General features: G+C 55.8%; 1 protein-coding gene and 1 long non-coding RNA gene across 2 annotated transcripts; one reads left to right on the top strand and one right to left on the bottom strand.

The window, feature by feature from the left end:
• Positions 1-3,169: 3,169 nt before the first annotated feature.
• On the top strand, positions 3,170-22,312 carry Ephb3 (EPH receptor B3). The gene is made up of 16 exons (XM_040751059.1): positions 3,170-3,654; positions 11,431-11,495; positions 12,628-13,300; positions 15,389-15,544; positions 16,275-16,625; positions 16,750-16,874; positions 17,053-17,212; positions 17,287-17,395; positions 17,691-17,743; positions 18,830-18,952; positions 19,036-19,283; positions 19,716-19,931; positions 20,045-20,194; positions 20,283-20,476; positions 20,571-20,726; positions 21,255-22,312. The coding sequence occupies exons 1-16, from the start codon at positions 3,570-3,572 to the stop codon at positions 21,361-21,363; spliced, it is 2,973 nt and encodes a 990-aa protein (XP_040606993.1). The 5' UTR covers positions 3,170-3,569; the 3' UTR covers positions 21,364-22,312.
• Positions 4,766-7,902, bottom strand: LOC121141999. Its single transcript, XR_005879008.1, has 3 exons — positions 7,505-7,902; positions 6,032-6,213; positions 4,766-5,359 (listed from the first exon to the last, which is right to left on the bottom strand). It is a non-coding gene; the product is annotated as an uncharacterized LOC121141999 (long non-coding RNA).
• Positions 22,313-23,727: the final 1,415 nt, after the last annotated feature.

The following is a 23,727-nucleotide window of genomic DNA, read 5'->3' as shown; positions in this document are numbered from 1 at the left end:
CCCCTCCTTCCTGTACTAGGCCCACTCATCTCCAAGTCCTCCCTTTTCCTTCTGTCTAAAGAAGGCTCCTCCTGTCTACCTTATTGTGTGTGCCACCATGGCGCAGCCCTGGTCCCGAGGGTCTCCCCCCTAGTCTGCAAGGAGCCTCTAAAGCATTTATCAAACTCGTTCTGCCACTGCTTCCCACCCCAAGTTCTCTTTCTCTGTTTTGTCCTTACATGTATGCTAGTTCAAGTCAGGGCAGAAGCGTTATCTCCTTAAAGGAAACCTGGAGTTGTTAACCACCCCACACATTCTTCAGTCGCTTGCAGAGAGCATTTGGGAGCTTGACATTTGTTATGGGGGGGCACTTATTTTGGTTCCTCAGATCTTCACCCACCCATGTTCACATGGATGCTTGGGCTCAGACAGTTCATCTTCTTATAGACATACAGGCCTGCCAGTTTGGACTTGGTCCTTCTGAGTGTCAAGCTTCCTCCTAAAATCAGACAAATGACAGATGATGTGATCAGAGAAATGTTTTTACCACAACCTTACTGTTTCCCCTCCATTTCAAAGTCCAAGGCCAGAGCCTCTCCCCTGGGTTCCTTGGTGTCTCAGCTTGGAAAGATGAGACAGTTTGGACGCTCTGTGTATTTGGCGTTCAGTTCCATGGTGCCCCCTGCCCCCATCTCCTGTACCCTTTGTCACCAGCTCATCACCCTTTCCCGAGGGGTGTTGTAGCTAGAACTTCGGTGCTGTCCAGTCTGTCAGCATGTAGGTCAGGAAGCATTCCCGTGGGAACCATGGTGCCAACAGTCGGTGAGGACAGGCCCCCAATACCTGCCACCACCACTGCGTCTGCTATCAGAACCAAGAACAAAGGAGCTTGGTGCCTGCCGCCTGGTGGGCTGTTTGTCCAGGGTGAGGCCTAGCCTGGCACAGATGCTGAGTAAACAGGAGTGCCAGCCTCACTAGTCTGCCTTTCAATAAGCAAGTCTTTAATCGGGATGCGTTGCCCCTCAGCCACCTGCTGAAAATCCACCCTGGTCAACACCAAACAACTTTCCAGGACAGAGAGGGTCAGAGGACAAGCAGCCCCCTCTTTCCACCTCGGCATCCCCAGCCCCACAACCCAGAGTTGGATAAGATGGTTTCTAAGATTCCTTCTGTGGACTAGAGCTTTGCTAGAGGTTTCTGGAAGCTTTTAGAACTTAAGAACACATTGGGCCTCTGAATAAGGCATTCTGCTCCCCCATGCCCCCACCCCAGCTCCAGGGACCCAAACACACCTCCCTCCCTGCCCAGGGAAACAAAGCTCTTTCAAAGCAATATCCCCAGGCTCTGGATTCATGACCTCACCCACCCTGCTGGGGTTTTCCTGGAGTATTGGGGTGCTTCGTGGTCAGGGGAACAGGTCTGTCCACCACACTACAGAGGCCACCTTGAATCTAATTCTCATTCTTTGGCCCAGAAACCAGGGGGTGGGTAAGAAGGCACTGAGGAACCATGAGGTGACAATTACCCACTTAGGACAATAAGGGGATGCATGGTGGTCATGACTTCAGAATTCAGTACACTTCAGAACCACACAGAATTTTGGGCTCCACAGTGCAGAGATTCTGAGTCCTAAGGTCGGAGGTGGGGAAGGACAGCTCAGGGGTCTGTTTTGAACATTGGAGCTCCTTAGTTCTTTGAGGAAGGGAAGTGGGTGTCTATAGCTACGCAGTCCTGGGTTCAGCTCCTACCTCTTTTTAGCTGTATGACTTGGGGCAAGTCATGTACACGTACGCACATGTACAAGTCTCTGTATTTTCTTTTCTTCAGTTTTGCCTGTAAAACGAGGCTATACTAACGCCCACCTTGAATAAGTGTGAGCTATTGTTTAGGGTGTTTATTGCACCTTGTAAATGTTCTAAGAAATGAACCCGCAGAAGTTCATTGCCGGAACCTAGAGGTTCCCTTTGATGTTTCCGACTGCCTCTTCTCACCCACCTAGTCACAAATTCTAGCAAACTCTATCCCCTAAATACACTTCAAGCCTGTCCTTGTTGGCTCCTCCTCAGAGTTATCACCCTAGTCTAAGCCACTGTCCTGACACCGCAAGAACCTTTTTACTAGCCTCCAGGATTCAAACTTTGCTTTTCTGACTTTTCATCCTCCCCAGATCAGCCGTGCCAATCGGATAGGGCAATGCCGCCGCTGTTTCAAAAGAGCTCTGGGGAAAGCTATATAACGAATCAATAAAAACAAAAAACAAAAAAACAAAAACAAACAAACAAAAAAAACCCATTCTCTGGACCGCTCCACAACTACTCAGCCTCTTTCCACCTCTCTCATCTCAGCTTCCACACCCAGGCTATTCTAAACTTTCGGATTCTTCGATTCTAGGTCTTAACACAAAGTGTGTGCTCTCTCTGCCTGTAAATGCACCTATTATTCATCTTTCATACTGTCACTCGGATGCCGTTTCCTTAGACCTAACGTTAGAAATGATCCTCATGTGTGCTCCGAAAATCTAGGTTCTTTCTCTGCAGGAATGCTTGTTACTCCCCGCTGTGAGCTTCTAAGCTACCTCCACCGCTCACATGGCTCCAGGATAACACAGGCTTCCTCTGCCCTAGCCATTCTTTGATACATTGTGGTGCCCAAAAGTACTTATTGAAGAAAATTATCACATCTGAATGGACGAATAAATAAACCCTTGAGAAGCCCCGGGAGCGGGCTCTGCTGATGTGGGTGGGTAAACCCCACCCCAAACCCTTTCCCCACTCGCTAAGGCCTATGCTGGGTCTGGATGTGCCTGGGAGAAAAAGCCACTTGACGAAGTCCCAGGGGTCTGCTAGCCACAGGAGGGCGCCCCCAGCTCGTTCTTTCGGGTTATCACCGCCTAGAACTCGAGCTGGTTACTAATCGCCCGTGGGTGAAAGGGGCGGGATTATCCAATTGACGGACAGTATGGCTCCGCCCAATCTAATTCATCTTTTCCTTGGCTCCTCCTGTTCCAAGCCCCAAGACACCGAGGGTGGGCTCGGTGAAGGAGCGGCCAACTGAACTCCAGCAGAGTGCTCTCGCAGCAGAACCAGCTGGCTGGGCGGTCTGTGAGTGGGCGGCCGGCCTCTGGGGGCGTGGCCCGGGTGTTGACGGGCAGGCCGGTAGCCCCGCCCCTCTCGCCCAGAGCGGCCGCTCCAACGCGAGGACCAGCAGAAGTGAGTACGTGAGCGGCGCAGCCAGAACCCGGCTCCTACCTCGGACGGCGCGCGCACCCGGAGCCCGGGATCCGAGCTCGGCCCGCCGTGGACTGTACCCGGAGAACCGCGACCACCTGCACCCTCTGCCTCCCGAGTCCTCCGGCGTCCAGTCACGCAGCGCCCCGGATCCTCCTGGACCGGTCCGTCCAGATTCCCGCGGGACCGACCTGCCGGCATCTCCCCGGAGCGCCGGGTTGGGCGACACCTCGCTTACGGAGCCGCCCGTCTGCTTTGCGCCCCCTCCCTGCCGGCATCTCTTGGACTGTGTGCGAGCCTTCTCCTCGGGCGCCCCCAGCCCCGCCGGCGCGGCCCGGCTCGGCTCCCCGAGCGCCCCGGGCTATGGCCCGAGCCCGCCCGCCGCCGGGGCTTCTGCCGCTGCTGCTGCCACTGCTGCTGCTGCCCGCCAGCTGCTGGGCGCTGGAAGGTGAGAGGCGTCGGGGTCCCGCGCGCTACGGGGGAGCTTCGCCGTGTGGGGCCACGGGCCGAGCACACGTCCAAGGAGGCTCTGGGCTCTAGCCGGCTCCGCAGCCTTCGTTGGGGGAACTGCCGGCCCCCGGACTCAGCCCCGACTCCCGAAAGCCGCAGTTCGGCCGTGGGGTTTTGTGGGAATAGCCTACACTCTCAGCAGAGAAACGAGACCCTCGGGGTTTCGCACCTCTGGAAAGCGAGGAAATGTGGGCGACCCAGCAGACAAGGCGGGGGCTGCGGGACTGGGCGCTTGGGCGGGGTGAAGCGGGACTCCCGGGTTGGGGGGCTGCGCTGGTTGGGAACCCGTTGGAGTTAACTGCGAGCCTGAGTGTGTGCACCCGGCTTTGTCAGGGGATGGCTGCGGGGGTGGAGAGGCAGGGGGCCTGTCATTGTTTATGGTTTCTCAAGTGCCAGCAACACAGGAGGTGTGTGTCTGTTGTACACCTTCTCGGACCCACCCCACCCCCACTTCTAACAAGACCTTCCGAGGGCTTGGGTTTCCATTGGACCTCACAAACGAGGGTTTGCCCCGCAAGCTTCTGAGCCGGGTGGCTACTAGTCGTTTGTGGCGGAAAAAAAGGTCAGCCTTGTCTGTGGGTTCTGTGAAACCTACCAAGACTGCTGCTGCTGAGAAAAGATTGAACTTGAACAAACAAACAGCCTGAGTGTTACTGGCCCAGACAAGAGAGCTCACACTTACACCACTTGACATGAACCCACAGGGAACACCGGCACAGGTCACTAACACAGTCTAGAAGCACATGCAGTGCCCCTGCTGTTACAAAAATTGTGAACCCTTTAAGTGAGGAGTGAAAGCCTTCCTTAGTGTGGGGGCAGCACAGAATTGGAAGGAAAATTGGCATATAGGCAGTACTTAATGTCTGGTATCTTGGACAGAGCTAGACACTTTTTTAGTTGAGGAACAAAAACCGTGAACCCTATGTAATTTGGTTCCTTCCTTTAAATTCACGGTGTAAACTTATAGGTTGGAAGGGAAAAAGTCGCTAAAACAGTTCATAGAGGTTTCTGGTGCTTTGGGATTTCCTCCACGGGGGAAATCGCCCCTATGATTTTGGAGTCACTGTGCTGACAGATTTATTCACCTGGATGGACACATGCAAATTTAGACAGATACAGCGAGGTTGCACCCACACGTATACACACTCACCCACATGTGTGTGATAGGATCTCAGGCATGAGAAACCAGTGTGGGGCTTTGTTGTTGATTGTCTTAAGGGTGTGAAGGGAGCCTATTGAGTTCCCAGGTCTGTGATCGCTCGGGAGAGGCAACATTGGCACATGCACTCTGGGACATACACTTAGCGCTGCTGAGTGTCACCTGTCCTCTGGCCCCTTTGTGGTGCTGCAGAGAGTGGAGTGTGGGGGCAGTGTGGTTTGGACGAGGTGAGCAAAGGCTCCCTGAGCAGGCCCTTCCCCTCCTTCTCTTCCGTCACAATCCTCAGACAGACCCCATGGAATAACCGTTCTCCAGGTCTTCTGGGCCAAGCAGTGACTGAGAGGCCCTTGTGATCAGCTGTGAATGGGAGTCAGCGCTAGTTCCAGGCTGAGGGATGCTAGGCCAGTGAAGGAGACCCTGGAAAGTGGCGGGGCCTTCAAGTGTGGCTTTCATCATCGCCTTCATTTTTGTAATACCTCAGACCCTGTGTGAGAGAGAAGAAAAGAGACATAGTGCTGAGCGGAGTCAGCCCTTATTATTATTATTATTATTATTATTATTATTACCCCAGGGTCTACTCTTAGGAGAGTAGTGAGAAGTATCCTTATCCTACTAGAGGGGCTGAAAGGAAGGAGTGGTGGGGTGGGCTGGACTGGAAAGCTGGGGCATGTCTCCCTGCGCCTCTGAGGAGGAAGGAGATAGAGAGCAGAGTCCTGCCTAATACCAGCTGCCTTCTAGGACTTGGAGTCTGTGAAGGGTGGACTTCCAGGTCCTGGAGCCTGTCCAGGGAGCCCACTCCTGATGATCCATCTCCAGCTCCCAAACTTGTCAGGTGGTTTGCCCTTGTGTTTTGACTCTCCACAACATGTCATTGTCATGTAGACTCAGCGTGTCTGGGCTGCGGGTGCTGCCCGCGCTGCACCCACACGTTGGATGCTGCCTGACACCTGGTTCATTCTCTGCACACTTTTGAGTTTACCAAGATGCCAGGATCTCATCTTAGTTTTCCATTTGGTAGGAATCAGGATGTTACTCGTCCTTTCTAGTTGAAAAATTACCATTCACCCTTGCCCTTTGACTGCCCCACACCTGTGCGTGCTCACCCGCAAACACACAGGGATTGCCCTGGGACCTGGGAGGCCACCTCGTCACTCACTTTTCCTTTAAGGACTTTTTTTCTGGTTCCCGGTAGCCCAGATCATTCTAGGACCACGAATAAGCGGGAAAGGGTGTTCCGTGATGAAACGTGCTGAGGATGGGACCTGGGATGGGGGATGGCATCTGTGCCACGGGTCGGTGGTGTGTGTTTGAGAAAGCCCCAGCCGGGAGTAAGCCTTTCTGTGGAAAGAGAAAGAGTTCCAGCTTGAAGGAGGTGGGCTGGGGACATCCCACTTAGCCATGCTAGTTAAGTCCTCACTGCAGAGACGCCTGGTCCTGGGGAAGAAGCAGCTTTAGAAACCTCTGTCCTCTGAGGTTAGCTAGTGTGACCCTGAGCATGTGGGAACTGCCAGGGTCGCCGGCCGGGATTATCATGGCTTGCTTACTGCCTCTTTCTCCTGTTTCTGGCAATCCTCCACCTCCCCTACCCCATCCCCTCACCCTGTTCGTGTTCGTCACCTTCGGAGCTGAGGAGAGTCGGCAGCAGGCATCTAGGAGAACTGATTTGTCCCTCAGCGCCCTCCTCTCAGCCAGGGCTGCCTCACTGCCTGCCTCTTTGGCCCAAGCAGCTGAGAACTAAAGCCTAGGTTGTTGTGGGCAAGGCCTCCACCACTAGCCTTCCACTAATCAAACAGCAGAAGAGGCTGAATCACCAGGCCTGCATAGTTTGAAAATTGTAGACCTGCCTGTTGTGCTGAGTCAAACTGGTTTGTCAGGCTTTGGGGGGGGCAGCTGGGTACCTGATGAGGTGGGAGTGGCCCTTTGGCCCAAGGGCTATCCTAAGGCCAAGTCTCCCATGGTCTTCTGCCTCAGCCCCTGGTCAGGCCACTGGACCAGCATCCAGGGAGGGATGGAGGCCTCATGCCAGGGTCAGCTGTCTGGTCCAGGCTGGCTGGCAGGGTGGGAACATAGAGGCCCTTGGGCTCCCTGCCCTGTGCTTCTCCCCTCTTCTCCCTCTCAGGTTTATTTAATTATAAATCCCCATGATCTTAGGGGAAGAATGAAAAACAAAATGTGTTCTCTGCTTAGAGATGGTTCTCTCCCCACCGTCCCTGATGTGGGGACCAAGGGGCTATAGCTAAGGATGGGAAAGTGGTCCTGGGGAAGCCAAGCAACTCAAAACAAAGACAAGCAAACAAACAAAAAAACCCCACTACAACTACCCGAATACATGCACACACATACACCTCAGATCCCAGGGTAGGACTCCCCCAAGCCCTTTCCTCTCAGGCCTCTGCAGCCGGTAACATGCATGCAGGCAAACTCACACATGACTGGAATAAGAAACAAGAACCTTGATCCCCTGCTTGGGATCCAGGTAGGGACTCTATGGGGACAAGGACAGCAGGGGTAGTTTTCTCTGACCTGCCACAGACAAGACTTCAGGGCACTCCTTTCTGCCAGACCCCTGTCCTCTGTGCCCACCCTGCCCCCTGCTCCCCTAGCCTTGAAACATGACCTTAACTACCACCTCAGAGTCCTCAGTTTGGGTTTAGGCCAGAGGTTCCTTGGTTCTGTCTCCTTTCTTGACTGTTTCCTGGGCCCTCTGTGTCACTTCTGTTCCAGTGGCTTGGAACCTGGAGGTGCTGTGGGGTCTGGCAACTCTGTAATAAAGTTGAGTGGGCCTGGTCTTTCACCAGGACAGGCAGCAAGGCTCTCTCTCAGCTTATGCTCTTGCTCTTGAGCTAGTTTGGTCAAATGAGACCCTCAGAAACAGGCCCGGGCGTCCACAATGTCCCCATGGTGCCTGCTCTCCAGTTTAAGTACGCGCTCCTGCTCCAGACTGCTGAATGGCGCTTCCCTCCTCAAGGCCTAGGAATCCTCAACACACTGCCATTTTGCTGCCAGGGAAGTGGCTTGCTGCTTAGGCAGGGGCTATACCTGGGGAGGCCGCACCCAGCCACACCCAGAATCATCTCAATGCCCCTGCCCCACCCCCAGCCTTGTGACCTGACAGCTCCTGATTTAGCTAGGACAACAGGAAGCAGGACTGGGGTTGCCCTGCCTCGGTGAGAGGCAGGGTGAGAGTTTGCACCTTCTCCCAAGTCTTCCTTCTCTAACTAGGTATCCGAAAGAAGAGCACGCTTGCTGTGTGTGTCTGTTGTATGTAGACCCTACAAGTTGTTACACTGGTTTTTTTGTTTTGTTTTGTTTTTGTGACTGGGTTTCTCTTCGTAGCCCTGATCTGAAATTCACTTTGTAGACCACACCGTCCTCCAACTCTTAGGGCTCTTCCCGCCTCTGCCTCCCGAGTGCTGGGATCAAGGGAGTGCACCACCACCTCCGGGCTAATGGCATTTCCATGCTCCTTCATGGGGCTGTAGTATGTTTTCCGTGTGACTGTAAGAGCGTGTTACAGGTCTATGCAGGGAAACCGGTACTTGTGTTTGTACTTTATGTGCAGGACTGTGTGTCTTGTCGCTGTTGGGTGTGTGAGGAGGATGTACTGTTGGATCGGGCGTGCCGGTCCTTAGAAAGACTGTGTGGCCGAGAGTGGGCCTGCCTAGGGCAAGCTGGTTCTGTGTGTGAGAAAGATTCGCTGTATGTGAATGTCTAAGGGGACTAATCCTGTCGTGCCGTGTGCATCTGTGTCTGAAAAAGACTAGCGGCGTGGGGGGCCATGTGTGTGTTTGCGGGTGGCTGGGGCTGTGTGTATTTTCCACCATATGTGTTGACTTGCTCTGGGAACTGGGTACTGCCTGTGCAATTGTGTTTGTCCACAGGTGAGAGCAGAGCCACAGTTGCTGCCAGGGCTCTTTGCTATGGCTGTGGCCCTGTGGAAATCTGAAAGGGTGTTGCATCGAAGCTCCCCCCACTCCAGGTCATCGGCTTCTCAGTGATTTTTAAGGGCAATATGAGCCCGGTGTCTAGGGGTGGCCCTCGGTTCTTATCTCCCTCCACAGCCACCTGGTGGGGGGTGGGCTCCGTGTGTAAGCAGCAGCTAGGAGTATTTGGAGGTTGCTCACGTTGCTCTTTTGTTCTTAGCCCCTGAGTCTTCTCAGCCGAGAAAAGGGCTTCCTCCCGGTACCGTGGGCAGATGGGTGCTATACTCAGCAGTCAGTCCTTCTGAGGCCAGGGCACTGATCGTCTGCCCTAGACCTGCCTCCCGCGCTTGGGGCAGACTGCAAGGAACAGGCCCCTCCTCTCCCCAGAGAAGTGGGGAAACCAGAGCGCCCGCCTCCTCCCCACCCGGGTGACCGGAGCCCGAGCCCTTCCTCAGGCACACAGGCCTGGAAACCCAAGTCCTCTCCTCATTAATGGGAAAAATGTGCCGAGATTGAGCGATGGCCAAAGGCTGATCCCCCTCCCTCCCTCTCCAGAAATTAAACAGAAATGAAGAGCCTCCCTCTCTCCCTCCTCCTGCGCCCGCCTCCAGCCCTCCCCTCTCTCCTCCCCCGCCCCTCCTCCCGGAGCCGGCGCAGGGCTTGTTTTAAACTGTGGAGGAATCTGGCTGGAGGGGGAGGAGGCCGAATATTTGGGTTTAAACAGTTCCAGATGGGTTTGGCACAGGCCGAGCAGAAGGAAGTGAGGGAGAGGGAGGAGGGAGGCAGCGCGCGGGAGCAGTGGGAGCCCTTGCCTGCTCCGGCGGGCGGGCAGCGGCGGGCGGCGGCGGGCAGACACGCAGGCGGACTGGCCGGCTGGTCGGCTGGGGGAGGGGGTGTGCTTGGCTTTGCGCGCATCGGCTGCTCCCAGGGACAGGAGTATTCCAGGCTGCCGGCTGGGGAAGAGGCCACTTGGCACTCTCCTTCTCTGTCCATGTCTCTTTGGGCCTCCTTGTCTCTTCATCTCACTGTCTGTTGTAGTCCGCTGCCCAGCATCCCTGCTGTCTGGTCCCAGCCTGCCAGAGTCACTTCAGCTTGGCCCATCTTCTGGCCCAGCTAAGCCCTCGCTCTGCCTTCCTATCTCTGGGCCCCTGCTTTTGTCCATCCCTGCTTCCCTGAAGGACCACCTGCCCGACGTGCGTCTGTTGGTCTGTCTGCCACAAGGGGCAGGGACAGCTTTGCCACGTGTCCAGCCCTCTAAGGACCACCAACTGCGTAGCTCTAGAGCACTGCTCTACTGTTCTCTGCCCCTGAGCCGCCCATCCAGGGGGTTCTTTGCCGGCTTCTGCAGGAACATGTGGACCCTCAGCTACCCCACCAAGGATGTGACATGAAGTTCAGGGACAGCCCTGCCCATCCAGCAGCCCCAAGTTGAGGCTGCCTTGGCTCTCAGGCTACAGGAAGAAGTTGGTGGGCCCTTCCTTTCCTGGTATCATGCTGGGTCTGATCTTGGAGTCACGCTGTCTTCAGCTGTCCAGTCAAAGCTCAGAACTGGGTTCTAGGGGTGCAAGTTTGTGTTTGGAGCATTCAGGTGCCCCTCCCATGACTGAGCAAGTTGACCTGACAGGAAACCTGGAGTTAGGAACAGAAAGGGGCTAGCTGTGACACAGAGAGGAAGACAGCTCACCTTACTTGGAGGTCCGAGAAAGTCTGGCTGGGACACACAGCCTCTTCCAAGCTTTGTTTGTTTGTTTTGGGGCCAGTCTTACCATGTGCTCTAGACTAAACTCCCCACCCCCAGCCTCACCCCTTGGTGCTAGGATTACAAGCGTGTATCTCCACACCTGACTTTTCGGTCCCTTTAAAAGGTTTGTCACTGAGTCTGCTGGACTTACACTTGAGCTACCTCCGGCCCCTTGTCCCAGGTCCCAACAGTTTTACCAGAATGTACCAACTCTATGTAGGCATCAGTCTTCCGCAGAGGGCTATGAGCAGCGGTTTCTCCACGGAGTCCATGAAGCTTTACCCTAAGTTCTGGGCGTGAGTGGTCCTTTACCTCAAAGAGCACCAGTTCTGGGCGTGAGTGGTCCTTTACCTCAAAGAGCACCAGTTCTGGGCGTGAGTGGTCCTTTACCTCAAAGAGCACCCTTGCTTCAGCCCTGCAGGTGGCTGAGTGGGAGCTGGGAGCAGGCCCCAGCCTGCCACTGCTCTGCCCTCCCTCCCCAGGGCAGTGTGTGAGGCTGGGCCTTTGTGCTGGGAATGGAGTCAGGGGAGGCCCAGGCTGCAGGGTCTGAAGGCCACAGCCCTTTGTTCCAGGATAAAGGCTCTGCTGGCCCCTTTGTGTGGAGATTAGCAGAGCCTGAGGTGTGTGAACCAGCCTTCGCTCCAGCCTCGTTAACCCAGGCCCAGGGTCACAGACAGACATCTACCCCTAGTCAGCCAGACTGACACTTTGGGGTTGTGACACCTCTGGGGATGTTCTAGGTCTCCTCTGGGGAAAGGGGGGTCTGGGTGGGGGTCTTTGGATATCTGGGAGAGGCTGTGCCCGATGGGTACTGGTCTCTTACATCCTTTCCTGGGTGAGTTCCTCATTCTGAGGTTGACCCCTGACCCTTTCCTTCTGTTGTTTCCCCAGAGACCCTCATGGACACGAAATGGGTGACATCTGAGCTGGCATGGACATCTCATCCAGAAAGTGGGGTAAGACGCTCATCTTCTCTACTGAATACTGGCTGCTGCTATACCTTCTCCTCCCAAGGTCTGGCCATGACTGCCTCTGTCCTCCCCTGTGTCCCCTCCATTTGTCACCGTCATAGCCTGATTCCCCCAAGTGTGTGAATGTTTGTGTCTCCCATTCTTCTGTCTGCTGCTCCATCTTTGTCCTGTCACCCTGACCTGGTGGTCCTTCCCAGTCCATTCAGAGCACCCCCTCCCACCTGGGTCCTCAGAGAGTGCTGGCTCAGGATCCCGGAGGCAAAGCCTAGCACGGTGACATACGCCTTCGGTCACAGAGGCAGGTGGATGGATCTCTAAGTTCTAGGACAGCATGGTCTACATATGTAATGAGAACTTGTCAGAAAGGAAGGGAGGAAGGAAGGAAGGAAGGAAGGAAGGAAGGAAAAGAAAAAAAAGAACCTGGAAGCCCGGGCCCCAGACCTCTACCACCCTGTGTGCCTTTGCACAGGGCAATTGACTTTCCTGGGCCTCTATTTCTTGGCTGTGATATCTCTCAGCCATTGGAATTAACATCCCCAGGTGGCCTTCGTGGCTAGGCTGAGCTTTGGGGCCCTAAGTACAATGGCAGTACAGGCTCTGCAATCATCAGGTCAACTGTGATCTGGCTGGTCTGTCTCTTCTATGGACCTTGGATTTCTTGTGGAATTTTTGTGCCATTGAAATGTGTCGGTAATGCTGACAGCCAGTGTCCACCGAATGCTCTCTCTCTGTCAGGCAAGATCAGCCAAGTTGTGCTGCACTGTTTATTAGTTCCTCATAGCCTCATTTAATTCCAGTCCCACTGTACAAGCGATGAAACTGAGGTCCCAAAATAGCACACACGTAGGACCCACCTCAGGTTCCCAGGCCTCAGCCTCATTCTGAGTGCTGTCTTCATTCAGTTCTGTGTTCCTCGGGTATATTAATTACCTCTCGGTTTCAGACTGCGAAACTGAGGCACAGAGAGGTTAAGTGACATGGTCACCCAGAAAGCTGGGTGTGGGGGTGTACATGCATGCTCAGCCACCCACCACAGAAGCGCCCCTGCAGGGTAAATGCAGCAGCCCCGGACACTAGGCAAGCGGCTCACTCTCTTTTTTGTTTGGTCCACACTCAGTGGGAAGAAGTGAGCGGCTACGATGAAGCCATGAACCCTATCCGAACATACCAGGTGTGTAACGTGCGGGAGTCCAGCCAGAACAACTGGCTTCGAACGGGTTTTATCTGGCGACGGGAAGTGCAGCGTGTCTACGTGGAGCTCAAGTTCACCGTGCGAGACTGCAACAGCATCCCCAACATCCCTGGCTCCTGCAAGGAGACCTTCAACCTCTTCTACTACGAGGCTGACAGTGATGTGGCCTCGGCCTCCTCCCCCTTCTGGATGGAGAACCCGTATGTGAAAGTGGACACCATTGCGCCAGACGAGAGCTTCTCACGGCTCGACGCCGGCCGCGTTAACACCAAGGTGCGCAGCTTCGGGCCGCTTTCCAAGGCTGGCTTCTACTTGGCCTTCCAGGACCAGGGTGCCTGCATGTCACTCATCTCTGTGCGTGCCTTCTACAAGAAGTGTGCGTCCACCACGGCCGGCTTCGCACTCTTCCCCGAGACCCTCACGGGGGCCGAGCCCACCTCGCTGGTCATTGCCCCTGGCACCTGCATCCCCAATGCTGTGGAGGTGTCTGTGCCGCTCAAGCTCTACTGCAACGGTGACGGGGAGTGGATGGTGCCCGTGGGTGCCTGCACCTGCGCTACGGGCCATGAGCCAGCCGCCAAGGAGACCCAGTGTCGTGGTAAGTGGAGCCTGAGGAAGCCTTGACCTCAGCCAGGCTTCCTCTCTGACAAGATAAGGTCTCAGGTGAGACGGGAGGGCGGGAGAGGGGGAGCTGCTTGTTGTGAAATAGCGAGCATCCTGAGAAGAGGGACACAGGAAGAGAAGAGGGAGTCAAAGCTGAGGATGCTCTGTGGTGGAGCACTTATTGGCCCGCACAAGGCTCTACCTGCAGTCCCCCAAGGCTCTTCCTGCAGTCCCCAGCGCCAGGGAGGAGAGGAGCAAGAACGATGGAGGCTTTTTTTTTTTTTTTGGTTTTACGAGACAAGGTTTCTCGGTATTGTTTTGGAGGCTTTCGGTCCAGCCTGGCCTCGAACTTACAGAGATCCGTCTGCCTCTGCCTCCCGAGTGCTGGGATTAAAGGCGGGCGCCACCACCGCCCGGAGGCTTTAAATGAAGAGTAGAGACCTTGTGAATGCTTGACGAGTCAGCAGCTCGAACCCGGACAGACCTTCGAGGCTGGTGGGATCGCCCTCTTGGTCCTGGCCCCCAGTGTACACTTCACTGTGGTAGCTCTAGAGGGGGCTCTGCTGTGGGGGTCACGTTGCCTTAAGGATTCGTGTTTCCTGAGAGGCAGTGTGTATGGCTCAGTAGTTAGAGGACAAGTCCCTCTCACGCCCAGTCCCCACTTTAGCTACTCGTGTGAGCCTGTGCAAGTGACTCCAGTTCCCGCACTGTTTTGCCAACAAGAACTTGGGGTCTCAGGTCTCAGGGAGGTTCTGCACGGCCGGCCTCCCAGCTAGGGAATGTGGGAGCTGGCACTAAATCCCCACCCAGAGTTGAAGTGGGGCGACATGTGAGGGTCTTGTCTCTTCTCTCTGCCCACGTCTCCATGGGACTCACGACGGTGCCTCCTCCCAGCATGGGAAATGCTCTTAGCGTAGCCTTCTGTGTGAGGGGGCTGGGCCATCCTGGCCTGCCTCGTGAGGCCCCCTCCCCTGCTTCTCTTTAGGAACCTGCTGGAAACTTCCTCTTCCCAAGTGTGGAAAGCGGGTGGGGGTGATGAGCCTGACAGCCTGAAGAAGGGCTAACACTCTGCAGGTCCCTGGCAGGAAGTGCAGCAGGCTGGTTCCCATAGCAACCAGGCCGGCCTGGCCTCTGCCCCCTCCCCCACTGGTTCAAAGAGCTAGGATGGGATGTCACCTTCGTGAGGGGAGATTAAGCCCTGAAGAAGAGCACAGTCCCAGCCGCAGGCCTCGGAAAGCTGGGTGACCCCTTTCCGGAGGTCATCACATGGACAGACTGACAAGTCGCTTTCGTGTGGCCAGGATGGTCTCCAGCGATGTCCATTATCCTGTCAATCCCAGTGTCCACTCTCACTCTATAAGTGTTTTGATTTTTAATAACAGATATCATGATCACTCACTCTACACATGGAGTATGCAGAGCCCATACCACAGGGCCTGAGTGTGGCTGGCAGACGATATGGGAGGGGTGTGGAGGCACTGGGCTCTGGACTCGCTAGGGACAGGTCCCCTGGGGGTTTTGAGGCCTTTGAACTCCAGGTGACCCCAGCCTTCTTTCTGTTTTCTTACCCCCTCTTTCCTCCTTTTCTTACTCCTGCCCAGCCCTCAACCCTGCCCTGCTCCTTGGGTGGGGCAGAGGTTTTCTGGGAGCTGTCTGTAGAGGAGGCCCTACCTCCTGGCTGTGGCAGTGTCCTTGAGGGTTCTCAAGAATTACTTTCTCAGCGTCTTGTTAGGGGAGGCTGGGGCTTCTCAGCGGGGTACAGGGTATGAGGCCCACTGGTGGTCTCTTCCCATCCCCTCCTCTTCTTCCTGCCTCAACAAGCCAGACTGTCCAGGTGATGGGCTGATGTCTTCTGGGGGGTCGGGGGAGAGTGAAGAGGAATCTGCTGGTGTGGGATTTCTGTGGGGTGAAAGGGCCTTTTGTAGCCGTAGCTGGAGTTGGGCAACACAAGCATTGCTGCCATGGTCTGGGGTTCGGAGGGGCTAAAACATCGGCTGGGAAGGGGCAGGTTCTCTCAGAGGAGGGAAGGTTTGATGTCTGCCAAGAGGAGAGATAATATGTGCAGTCCTCCTTTCTCTTGCAGCCTGTCCCCCTGGGAGTTACAAGGCAAAGCAGGGAGAGGGACCCTGTCTCCCCTGTCCCCCCAATAGCCGAACCGCCTCACCAGCTGCCAGCATCTGCACCTGCCACAATAACTTCTACCGTGCGGACTCGGACTCTGCAGACAGTGCCTGCACCAGTGCGTGAGCCCCTCTGCTCTCCTTCAGCAGGCCTCTCCTTCCAGGGCTAGCCTGGAGAGTCGAAGGCAGTGAGATAACCCCTCCTTCTAGCTGGGGAAACTGAAGCTTAGTCTAAGACACTGAGATAGCCCCTCCTTCTAGCTGGGGAATGCACTCCAGATGTCACCTAGGAGGTGATCACTCTTGAACTAGATAGAATCCAGCTCAGCTGGCTTGTCCCAGCTACCTGCATTTTAACAAGGTCCCACCAGCTGCTAGCAGGTGTCAGGAGCTGGCCAGGGACCCGCCAGCTCATCGATCCTTTGTCTGCTGTACTCTCGGCCCAGTTGTAGCTGTAAGAGGCCTTACCACCTCAGGCTGTACTGGCCCCTGCTCTCTCCCTGTCCTTGCTTTTGTATGCCAGGCATTGTGCCAGGTGCAGTGGATAAAAAAGAGAGTGACATGTCACTAAGGACCTTAACATCAAATTGTAGAAACAGATAATGACTGTGTAATGTGTTACGTGCTAGGCCTAGGAATGATGATACCTGGTTCAGGGGGTAGGAGAGGACAATCAAGATAGGCTTCTAGGAGGAGGTAACACTGCCCCGAGTCTTAAAGGATGAACAGAGTCCTGTCTCCCCATGCAGAAGTGCAGGAAGACTTATGCTTATGAAAGTAGTGGTAGAATTAAGGGTCCAAGGCAGAGTCCTAGGCCTCCAACTCACTTCTCCTTTTATGTCCCCAAAGCTGTGCCATCTCCACCCCGGGGTGTGATCTCCAATGTGAATGAGACGTCCCTGATCCTCGAGTGGAGTGAGCCCCGGGACCTTGGTGGACGGGATGACCTCCTTTATAATGTTATCTGCAAGAAGTGCCACGGGAGCTCTGGGGCTGGGGGGCCCGTGACCTGTTCACGCTGTGATGACAACGTGGAGTTTGTGCCTCGGCAGCTGGGCCTGACGGAGCGCCGGGTCCACGTTAGCCACTTGCTGGCCCACACACGCTACACCTTTGAGGTGCAGGCAGTCAACGGTGTCTCAGGCAAAAGCCCTTTGCCACCCCGCTATGCAGCTGTGAATATCACCACCAATCAGGCCGGTGAGTAGGGATAAAAGAGGGGGACCTGGGCCATCTCGCCCTAGATACAGAGGTCCTGTGGGAACTGACCTTTTGGAAGGATCCCTGGGCCCAGGAGTCCTTAGTGTCTTTTTCTCTTCACCAGCCCCATCTGAAGTACCTACACTCCACTTGCACAGCAGCTCGGGGAGCAGCCTGACCCTGTCCTGGGCACCCCCGGAGCGCCCTAACGGAGTCATCTTGGACTATGAGATGAAATACTTTGAGAAGGTAAGAATCTCAGGGGGCAGGCAGGAAGAGACTTGGGGAGAAACAGGCAAACCTGCACCCAGATAGTGGGAGGGGTCTTCCGGATCATAGTCTCAGCTCAGGGCGAGCGTGATTATGAATGAGGGTCAGCTGGTGCTAAGCCCTACCTGAAGATGCCTCTGTTCTCGTGACATTGCAGAGTAAAGGCATCGCCTCCACTGTAACCAGCCAGAAGAACTCCGTCCAGCTGGATGGGCTACAGCCTGATGCCCGCTATGTAGTTCAGGTCCGAGCGCGTACAGTGGCAGGTTATGGACAGTACAGCCGCCCTGCCGAGTTTGAGACCACAAGTGAAAGAGGTACAGGCCACTGCATACCACCCTGCCCCAGCTCCTTCTCCTTCCTTCACTCACGTCCTATCTCTGGTCTCCAGGCTCAGGCGCCCAGCAGCTCCAAGAGCAGCTTCCCCTTATCGTGGGCTCCACCGTGGCCGGGTTTGTCTTCATGGTGGTTGTCGTGGTCATCGCTCTTGTCTGCCTCAGGTACACTGCTACCCCAGGGACTGACCCAGGCTCCCCTTTACTCTCCGGCTGCATTCACGGCCGCAGGCATCCTGGTCCTTGGCTTTCCTTGCCAGAGAAGGCCTACTCCAACCCACCGTCTTCTGTGTTGCTTCCGGCCCCCAGAGACTTCAGCCCTTACCCAGAGACCTGGGATGTGACCACCAGCACGGGCTCCCGCCCACATACCCCTTGCCTAGTCTGTGGGCTCCAGGATCCCCTGAACAGAGGGAGCTCCAGCACTCGGCCTTAGGCCTTCTCTCCTCTGCCCCTGCAGGAAGCAGCGCCACGGCCCTGAAGCAGAGTACACGGAGAAACTGCAGCAGTACAGTGAGTGTCAACCTCCCCAGAGTCCTGCCCCTGGAGGCTCAGATGTGATTCTCCCCTCCAGCTCCCTTCCTTCTGATTGGCTGCTTCTAGTAGGGTACCACTTCTTGGTCCCTCCCTCATTCCCTGAGCTCTCCCTGGCTTGCTAGCCCCAGAGTCTAAGATGTAACCCCCGTCCCAAAGACAGTAATTCCTGTGGGAACAAGGTATTGTACACACAGGAGACAATTAGGTGTTAATCCCTGTGGCAAAGGACATTAAGAGTTCAAAGAGGGGGGGCTGGAGAGATGGCTCAGGGGTTAAGAGCACTGATCTGCTCTTCCAGAGGACCCGGGTTCAATTCCCAGCACCCATATGGCAGCTCACAACTGTCTGTAACCCTGGTTTCAGGGGATCTGACACCCTCCATACCAATGCAAATAAAATAAAATTAATAGTTAAAAAAAAAAAAGAGTTCAAAGAGGAAGGCTTCCTAGAGGAAGTGGCAGGACAAATTTGACATGGGGGGAGGAAGGCATTCCTGGTACAAGGAACCTCTGTAAGGAAGCAAAGGGCGTGGAGTGCCCGGCTGTGTGCCCGGTGTGGGGGTGGTGAGAAGTTTGGTTTGACAGCTGTGAGAATGCCAGGTTGAGGAGTGTGGCCAGCCCTTTGGAGGGTCCTGAGCAGCAGGCAGTTTGGACTTGACTCTCCCACCGGTAATTGGGAAGGCTGTCAGACAGTGAGTGTATTGTTCAAGGAAGACACAGGGCAGCCGGGTGGGAAAAGTGCAGAGGCAGAGAACCCCGTCGGGAGGCTATTGCAATAGCGTTGACGGCCTGGACAAGGCTGGGCAGTGGGAAGGGTATGGGGAAGGGTGAACTGGAGAGACGTCTGGACATGATGAGAGACGAGGGAGAAAGACAAGAAGAAGAATCCTGGGCGTCTAGCTCATGTGGTTCCTCGGCATTCTCGTGGGGGAGGGGCAGGATACTGGGGCAAGGCGGAGGATGGGGCAGGCTCAGCAGGGAGGCTGTCAAGAGTGCACCCAAAGGGCTGGTCCCTGCGTGCGAACCCCCTGCCTATGGCCATACCTCCCTCTCTTCCCTGCAGTTGCTCCTGGGATGAAAGTTTACATCGACCCCTTCACCTATGAGGACCCCAATGAGGCTGTCCGAGAGTTTGCCAAGGAGATCGATGTGTCCTGTGTCAAGATCGAGGAGGTGATTGGAGCTGGTGAGTAACCTGGGAGCCCAGTGGGCGTGCAAGGCAGAGTGGCCTGGATGATCCCACATGTGACCAGTGCCTGTGCTCTGCAGGGGAGTTTGGGGAAGTGTGCCGGGGTCGGCTGAAGCTGCCTGGCCGCCGGGAGGTGTTTGTGGCCATCAAGACGCTGAAGGTGGGCTACACTGAGAGGCAGCGGCGGGACTTCCTGAGTGAAGCTTCCATCATGGGTCAGTTTGACCATCCCAATATAATCCGTCTAGAGGGCGTGGTCACCAAAAGTCGTCCAGTTATGATCCTCACTGAGTTCATGGAGAACTGTGCCCTGGACTCCTTCCTTCGGGTAAGAGCCATTTCAATCCTTCTCTTTCCCCGACAGCTATGTCAGGCCGGCTATCCCCACCATCAAGCCAGAGACCCTGCTCCAAGTCTGCGCATGGTTAGAGGCGGCACGGTATTCCTATACCTGGCCTTCAGGTGCCGACTCTGCTCCTAACTCCCTATGTGACCTCAGTCCAACAAATACTAGCCTTTCCTAATCTCAGCTACCTTAGTTTTGAAAGGGGCCTGGTAACACATTCTAGATTCTCACAGGGCCCACTGGGATGCTGTAGACAAGCTGCGTGACACATAGTAGGGCAGCTGACAACTGTATTTAGCACATTCTGGACACCGCTGCAAAGCATGGTCTCAGAGGGCTCAGAGAGAGCAGGCAGGCGAGCCAGGGGCCTGTGGGGAGGCAGCAGACCCCGTCTGAGCTCCCTCTTGCCTCCAGCTCAATGATGGGCAGTTCACAGTCATCCAGCTGGTGGGCATGCTGCGGGGCATTGCTGCTGGCATGAAGTACTTGTCCGAGATGAACTACGTGCACCGTGACCTTGCCGCCCGCAACATCCTCGTTAACAGCAACTTGGTCTGCAAAGTTTCTGACTTTGGCCTCTCCCGCTTCCTGGAGGATGACCCCTCAGACCCCACCTACACGAGCTCCCTGGTACGGGAAGCACCTGGGAGGGACTTGAAGGAGGGGAGGGCCGGCCAGGCAGGGGTCAGGGCTGGGGGTCAGCCTTGAGTCACAAGGTGAAGGGCATATCCCCCCATCCCCAGGGAGGAAAGATCCCTATCCGCTGGACCGCCCCAGAAGCCATAGCCTACCGGAAGTTCACCTCTGCCAGTGATGTCTGGAGCTATGGGATTGTCATGTGGGAGGTCATGAGCTATGGAGAGCGACCCTACTGGGACATGAGTAACCAGGATGTGAGTAGAGCTGAGAGGCAGTGGTGGGTTGGTGGGAGTTGGCAGGGTGTGGAGGGGAGCTCATTTCAGACTCCCTACCATTGTCCAGGTCATCAATGCTGTAGAGCAAGACTATCGGTTGCCACCCCCCATGGACTGCCCCACTGCCCTGCACCAGCTCATGCTGGACTGTTGGGTGCGGGACCGGAACCTCAGGCCCAAGTTCTCCCAAATCGTCAACACACTAGACAAGCTTATCCGCAATGCTGCCAGCCTCAAGGTCATCGCCAGTGCCCCCTCTGGGTCAGTGTCCTAGCTCCCATAGACGGACCACCCTAACCCTACTCCCTAGCTCCCTGGATGAACCAGGTCACTCTTTTCTTTTTTTTGTCCACAGCATGTCCCAGCCCCTCCTGGACCGCTCAGTCCCGGATTATACTACCTTCACCACAGTGGGCGACTGGCTAGATGCCATCAAGATGGGGAGGTATAAGGAGAGCTTTGTCAGTGCTGGGTTTGCATCCTTTGACCTGGTGGCCCAGATGACTGCAGAGTAAGTGCCCCTCAAGAGGGGAGGGAGGGAAGGGAAGGGAGGGGAGGGGAGGGAAGGGAGGGGAGGGAAGGGAGGGGAGGGAAGGGAGGGGAGGGAGGGGAGGGGAGGGAGGGGAGGGAAGGGAAGGGGAGGGAAGGGGAGGGAGGGAGGGGAAGGGGAGGGGAGGGAGGGGAGGGGAGGGAAGGGAAGGGGAGGGAAGGGGAGGGAGGGGAAGGGAGGGGAGGGGAAGGGGAGGGGAGGGAGGGGAGGGGAGGGAAGGGAAGGGGAGGGAGGGGAGGGGAGGGGAGGGAAGGGAGGGGAGGGAAGGGAAGGGAGGGGAGGGAGGGGAGGGGAGGGAAGGGAGGGGAGGGAAGGGAAGGGAGGGGAGGGAGGGAGGGGAGGGAGGGGAGGGAAGGGAAGGGAGGGGAGGGAAGGGAAGGGAAGGGGAGGGAGGGGAGGGGAGGGGAGGGAGGGGAGGGAAGGGAAGGGAGGGGAGGGAAGGGAAGGGAAGGGGAGGGAAGGGACTGACTGCCGTGTTTCTATCGCTAGAGATCTGCTAAGGATCGGAGTCACTTTGGCCGGCCACCAGAAGAAGATCCTCAGCAGTATCCAAGACATGCGGCTGCAGATGAACCAGACACTGCCCGTGCAGGTCTGACACTCCGCTCCAACCGGGGGAGGGTGCCCCCAGGACTGCACAAGGCTTCTCACCGGCCCGCTGGACTTTTGGATGTCTGGCCTTTGGCTGTGGCCCAGAAGATGGAAGTTTTTGGGGAGGACCCTTGCTGTGACTTCTCCAGGCCTTTGCTCCCTCCCAGGAAGTGTGCCCCAAACCTCTTCATATTGAAGACGGATTAGAAGAGGGGATGATGACCCCCTCCTCAGATGCCTCGGGGCCCAGGCCTTCCTGCTCTCCAGTGGGGAATCTTCACAACTCAGATTTGGCTGTGCTTCAGTAGTGGAGGTCCTGGTAGGGTCGGGTGGGGGTGAGCCTGGGTTCCTCAGGCCCCAGCCCTGGCAGGGGTCTGCCCCCACCAGGTAAGCAGGGAGTATTCCCTCCCCCAGGAAGTGGATGAGGGGACTCCGGGAACGGGGAAATATGGTGCCCCACCCTGAAACCAGCTGGTACCTCCAGTTTGCACAGGGACTGTTGGGGGCTGAGGGCCCTGCCCTACCCCTGCCCTTGGTGCTGTCATGAAAGGGCAGGCAGGAGCAGGCTGAGGAGCAGCCCTTGCCTCCAGAGACTGACTCACAGAGCCAGAGATGTGTGTGTGTGTGTGTGTGTGTGTGTGTGTGTGTGTGTGTACATGTGCGGTGTGTGTGTGTGTACATGTGCGGTGTGTGTGTGTGTGTACATGTGCGGTGTGTGTGTGTGTGTGTGTGTGTGTGTGTACGTGTGCGGTGTGTGTGTGTGTGTGTGTGTGTGTACATGTGCGGTGTGTGTGTGTGTACATGTGCGGTGTGTGTGTGTGTGTGTGGGAGGGGGTATGTATGGGTATGTTGTGCACATGCTTGGCTGCACAGAGAGCATGAGTGTGTACAAGCTTGGCCCTGTGCCCTACAGTGGGGCCAGCTGGGCAGACAGCGAAATAAAGGCAATAAGATGACTCTTGCCCCTTCTCATTCCTCCTCTCAAAGTAGGACTCCTTGATTCCTCATGTTAATCACCCCTGGCTGCTAGACCTCCACAGCTTCCTGGAGTCCATGGGACACTACATGGAGGCCTAGCCACGCCTAATTTCTCTTTTGTAGTTCAGCCCCATTGAGCATCTCGCAGACTTCTTAGAAGGGATGTGTTAACTGAGGTGATCAAGCCATTTTAGGGTTCTTTGCTTCTGACTCAAGGAGGACACCCTCTTGAGTCTGCAGATTCCCTGAGGGAGAGCCAGAGGGCTTGTCAGTTCCCAGGGTCCCTTGACAAGTATAAGAGGCGTCCTTCCCAGGCAGAAAACCAGGCATGGCCTCCCTTCACTGAGAACTTAGTGTATTCACATCTTACTTCAGCTCAGTCACCCAGGCAAGAGGAGGTGGTCAGTAACTTGACCAGTCCCAGCCACACACACTAGAGGTAGAGGTGAGGTTCCTGTCTACAGCGTGCACACTGAAAAGGCTTGGGAAATACATAACAGGAGCCAGAAGAGGTCAAGAAAGCCTCTGGAATCAAAGGAAAACTTGTGGGGGTGCCAGGACATGGCTGCTGGGTAGTGGGATGGGCTTGAGTGGGCGTCCATGCCCTGCCTCTTCTCCCAGGTGGTTGTTGTTAAAATGTTAGTGGTTAGGATTCGGCGCTCTCACCGCCGCGGCCCGGGTTCGATTCCCGGTCAGGGAACCAATGTTGTTAAAATGTTTAGGTTTATCCAGTAAGGAGACACAGACCGCGACTCAACGATCCCACGTGGAGTTTATTGGTGGACGGGGAGGGAAAAGGGGGGTGAGAGGTAACCAACCCGTGCAGAGCAGAGAGAGAGAGAGAGAGACAGAGTAAGAGCAAGAGAGGAAGAGAGCAAGAGAGCGTAAACGGGCAGGGGTCAGTCCTTTAAAGGGGTCCTTTGCACCTGCCTGGTTCTCACGGAACTCTGGGCTGGCCAGACTGTTGCCTGAGCGCATCCTGCCAGGTAACAGGGCAAGCCAGCATAATGCCTGAACCTTTCAGTGGTGGTAGGAGAGGGTGTGGGTGCCGGGGAGGACATTTGCACAAAGAAATGCAGGTCCTTTGGCAGCAAACCTAAGGGGGCAGGGTATAATAGATGCCATCCTCCTGCAGTAAGCTTGGGTGCTTCCCAGAACAGGTTTCTGAGTCTCTACAAATCCTAACTTAGAGTTTCCCTCACAGGGAGGGGCCAGGTAGGCCTAGAAGCTTGGGCACACACTCCTGGCTCAAATGGGGAGGCCTCAGTCTCGGGGTTCATTGCCTCCAGGCAGGGCAGGGCTTCATACCGGAAATCTAGGTAGGAGCAGGGAACTGCTGGCCTAGAAGGTGTCACCTGAGGTTTTAAAGGCAGGCAACACGGGGGCTGGGAAA

This window comes from Mesocricetus auratus, unplaced genomic scaffold (genome assembly GCF_017639785.1).
Source record: "Mesocricetus auratus isolate SY011 unplaced genomic scaffold, BCM_Maur_2.0 Super-Scaffold_100008, whole genome shotgun sequence".
In the NCBI taxonomy this organism is placed as follows: Eukaryota; Metazoa; Chordata; class Mammalia; order Rodentia; family Cricetidae; genus Mesocricetus; species Mesocricetus auratus.
This window is presented reverse-complemented; position numbering and strand designations above follow the sequence as displayed.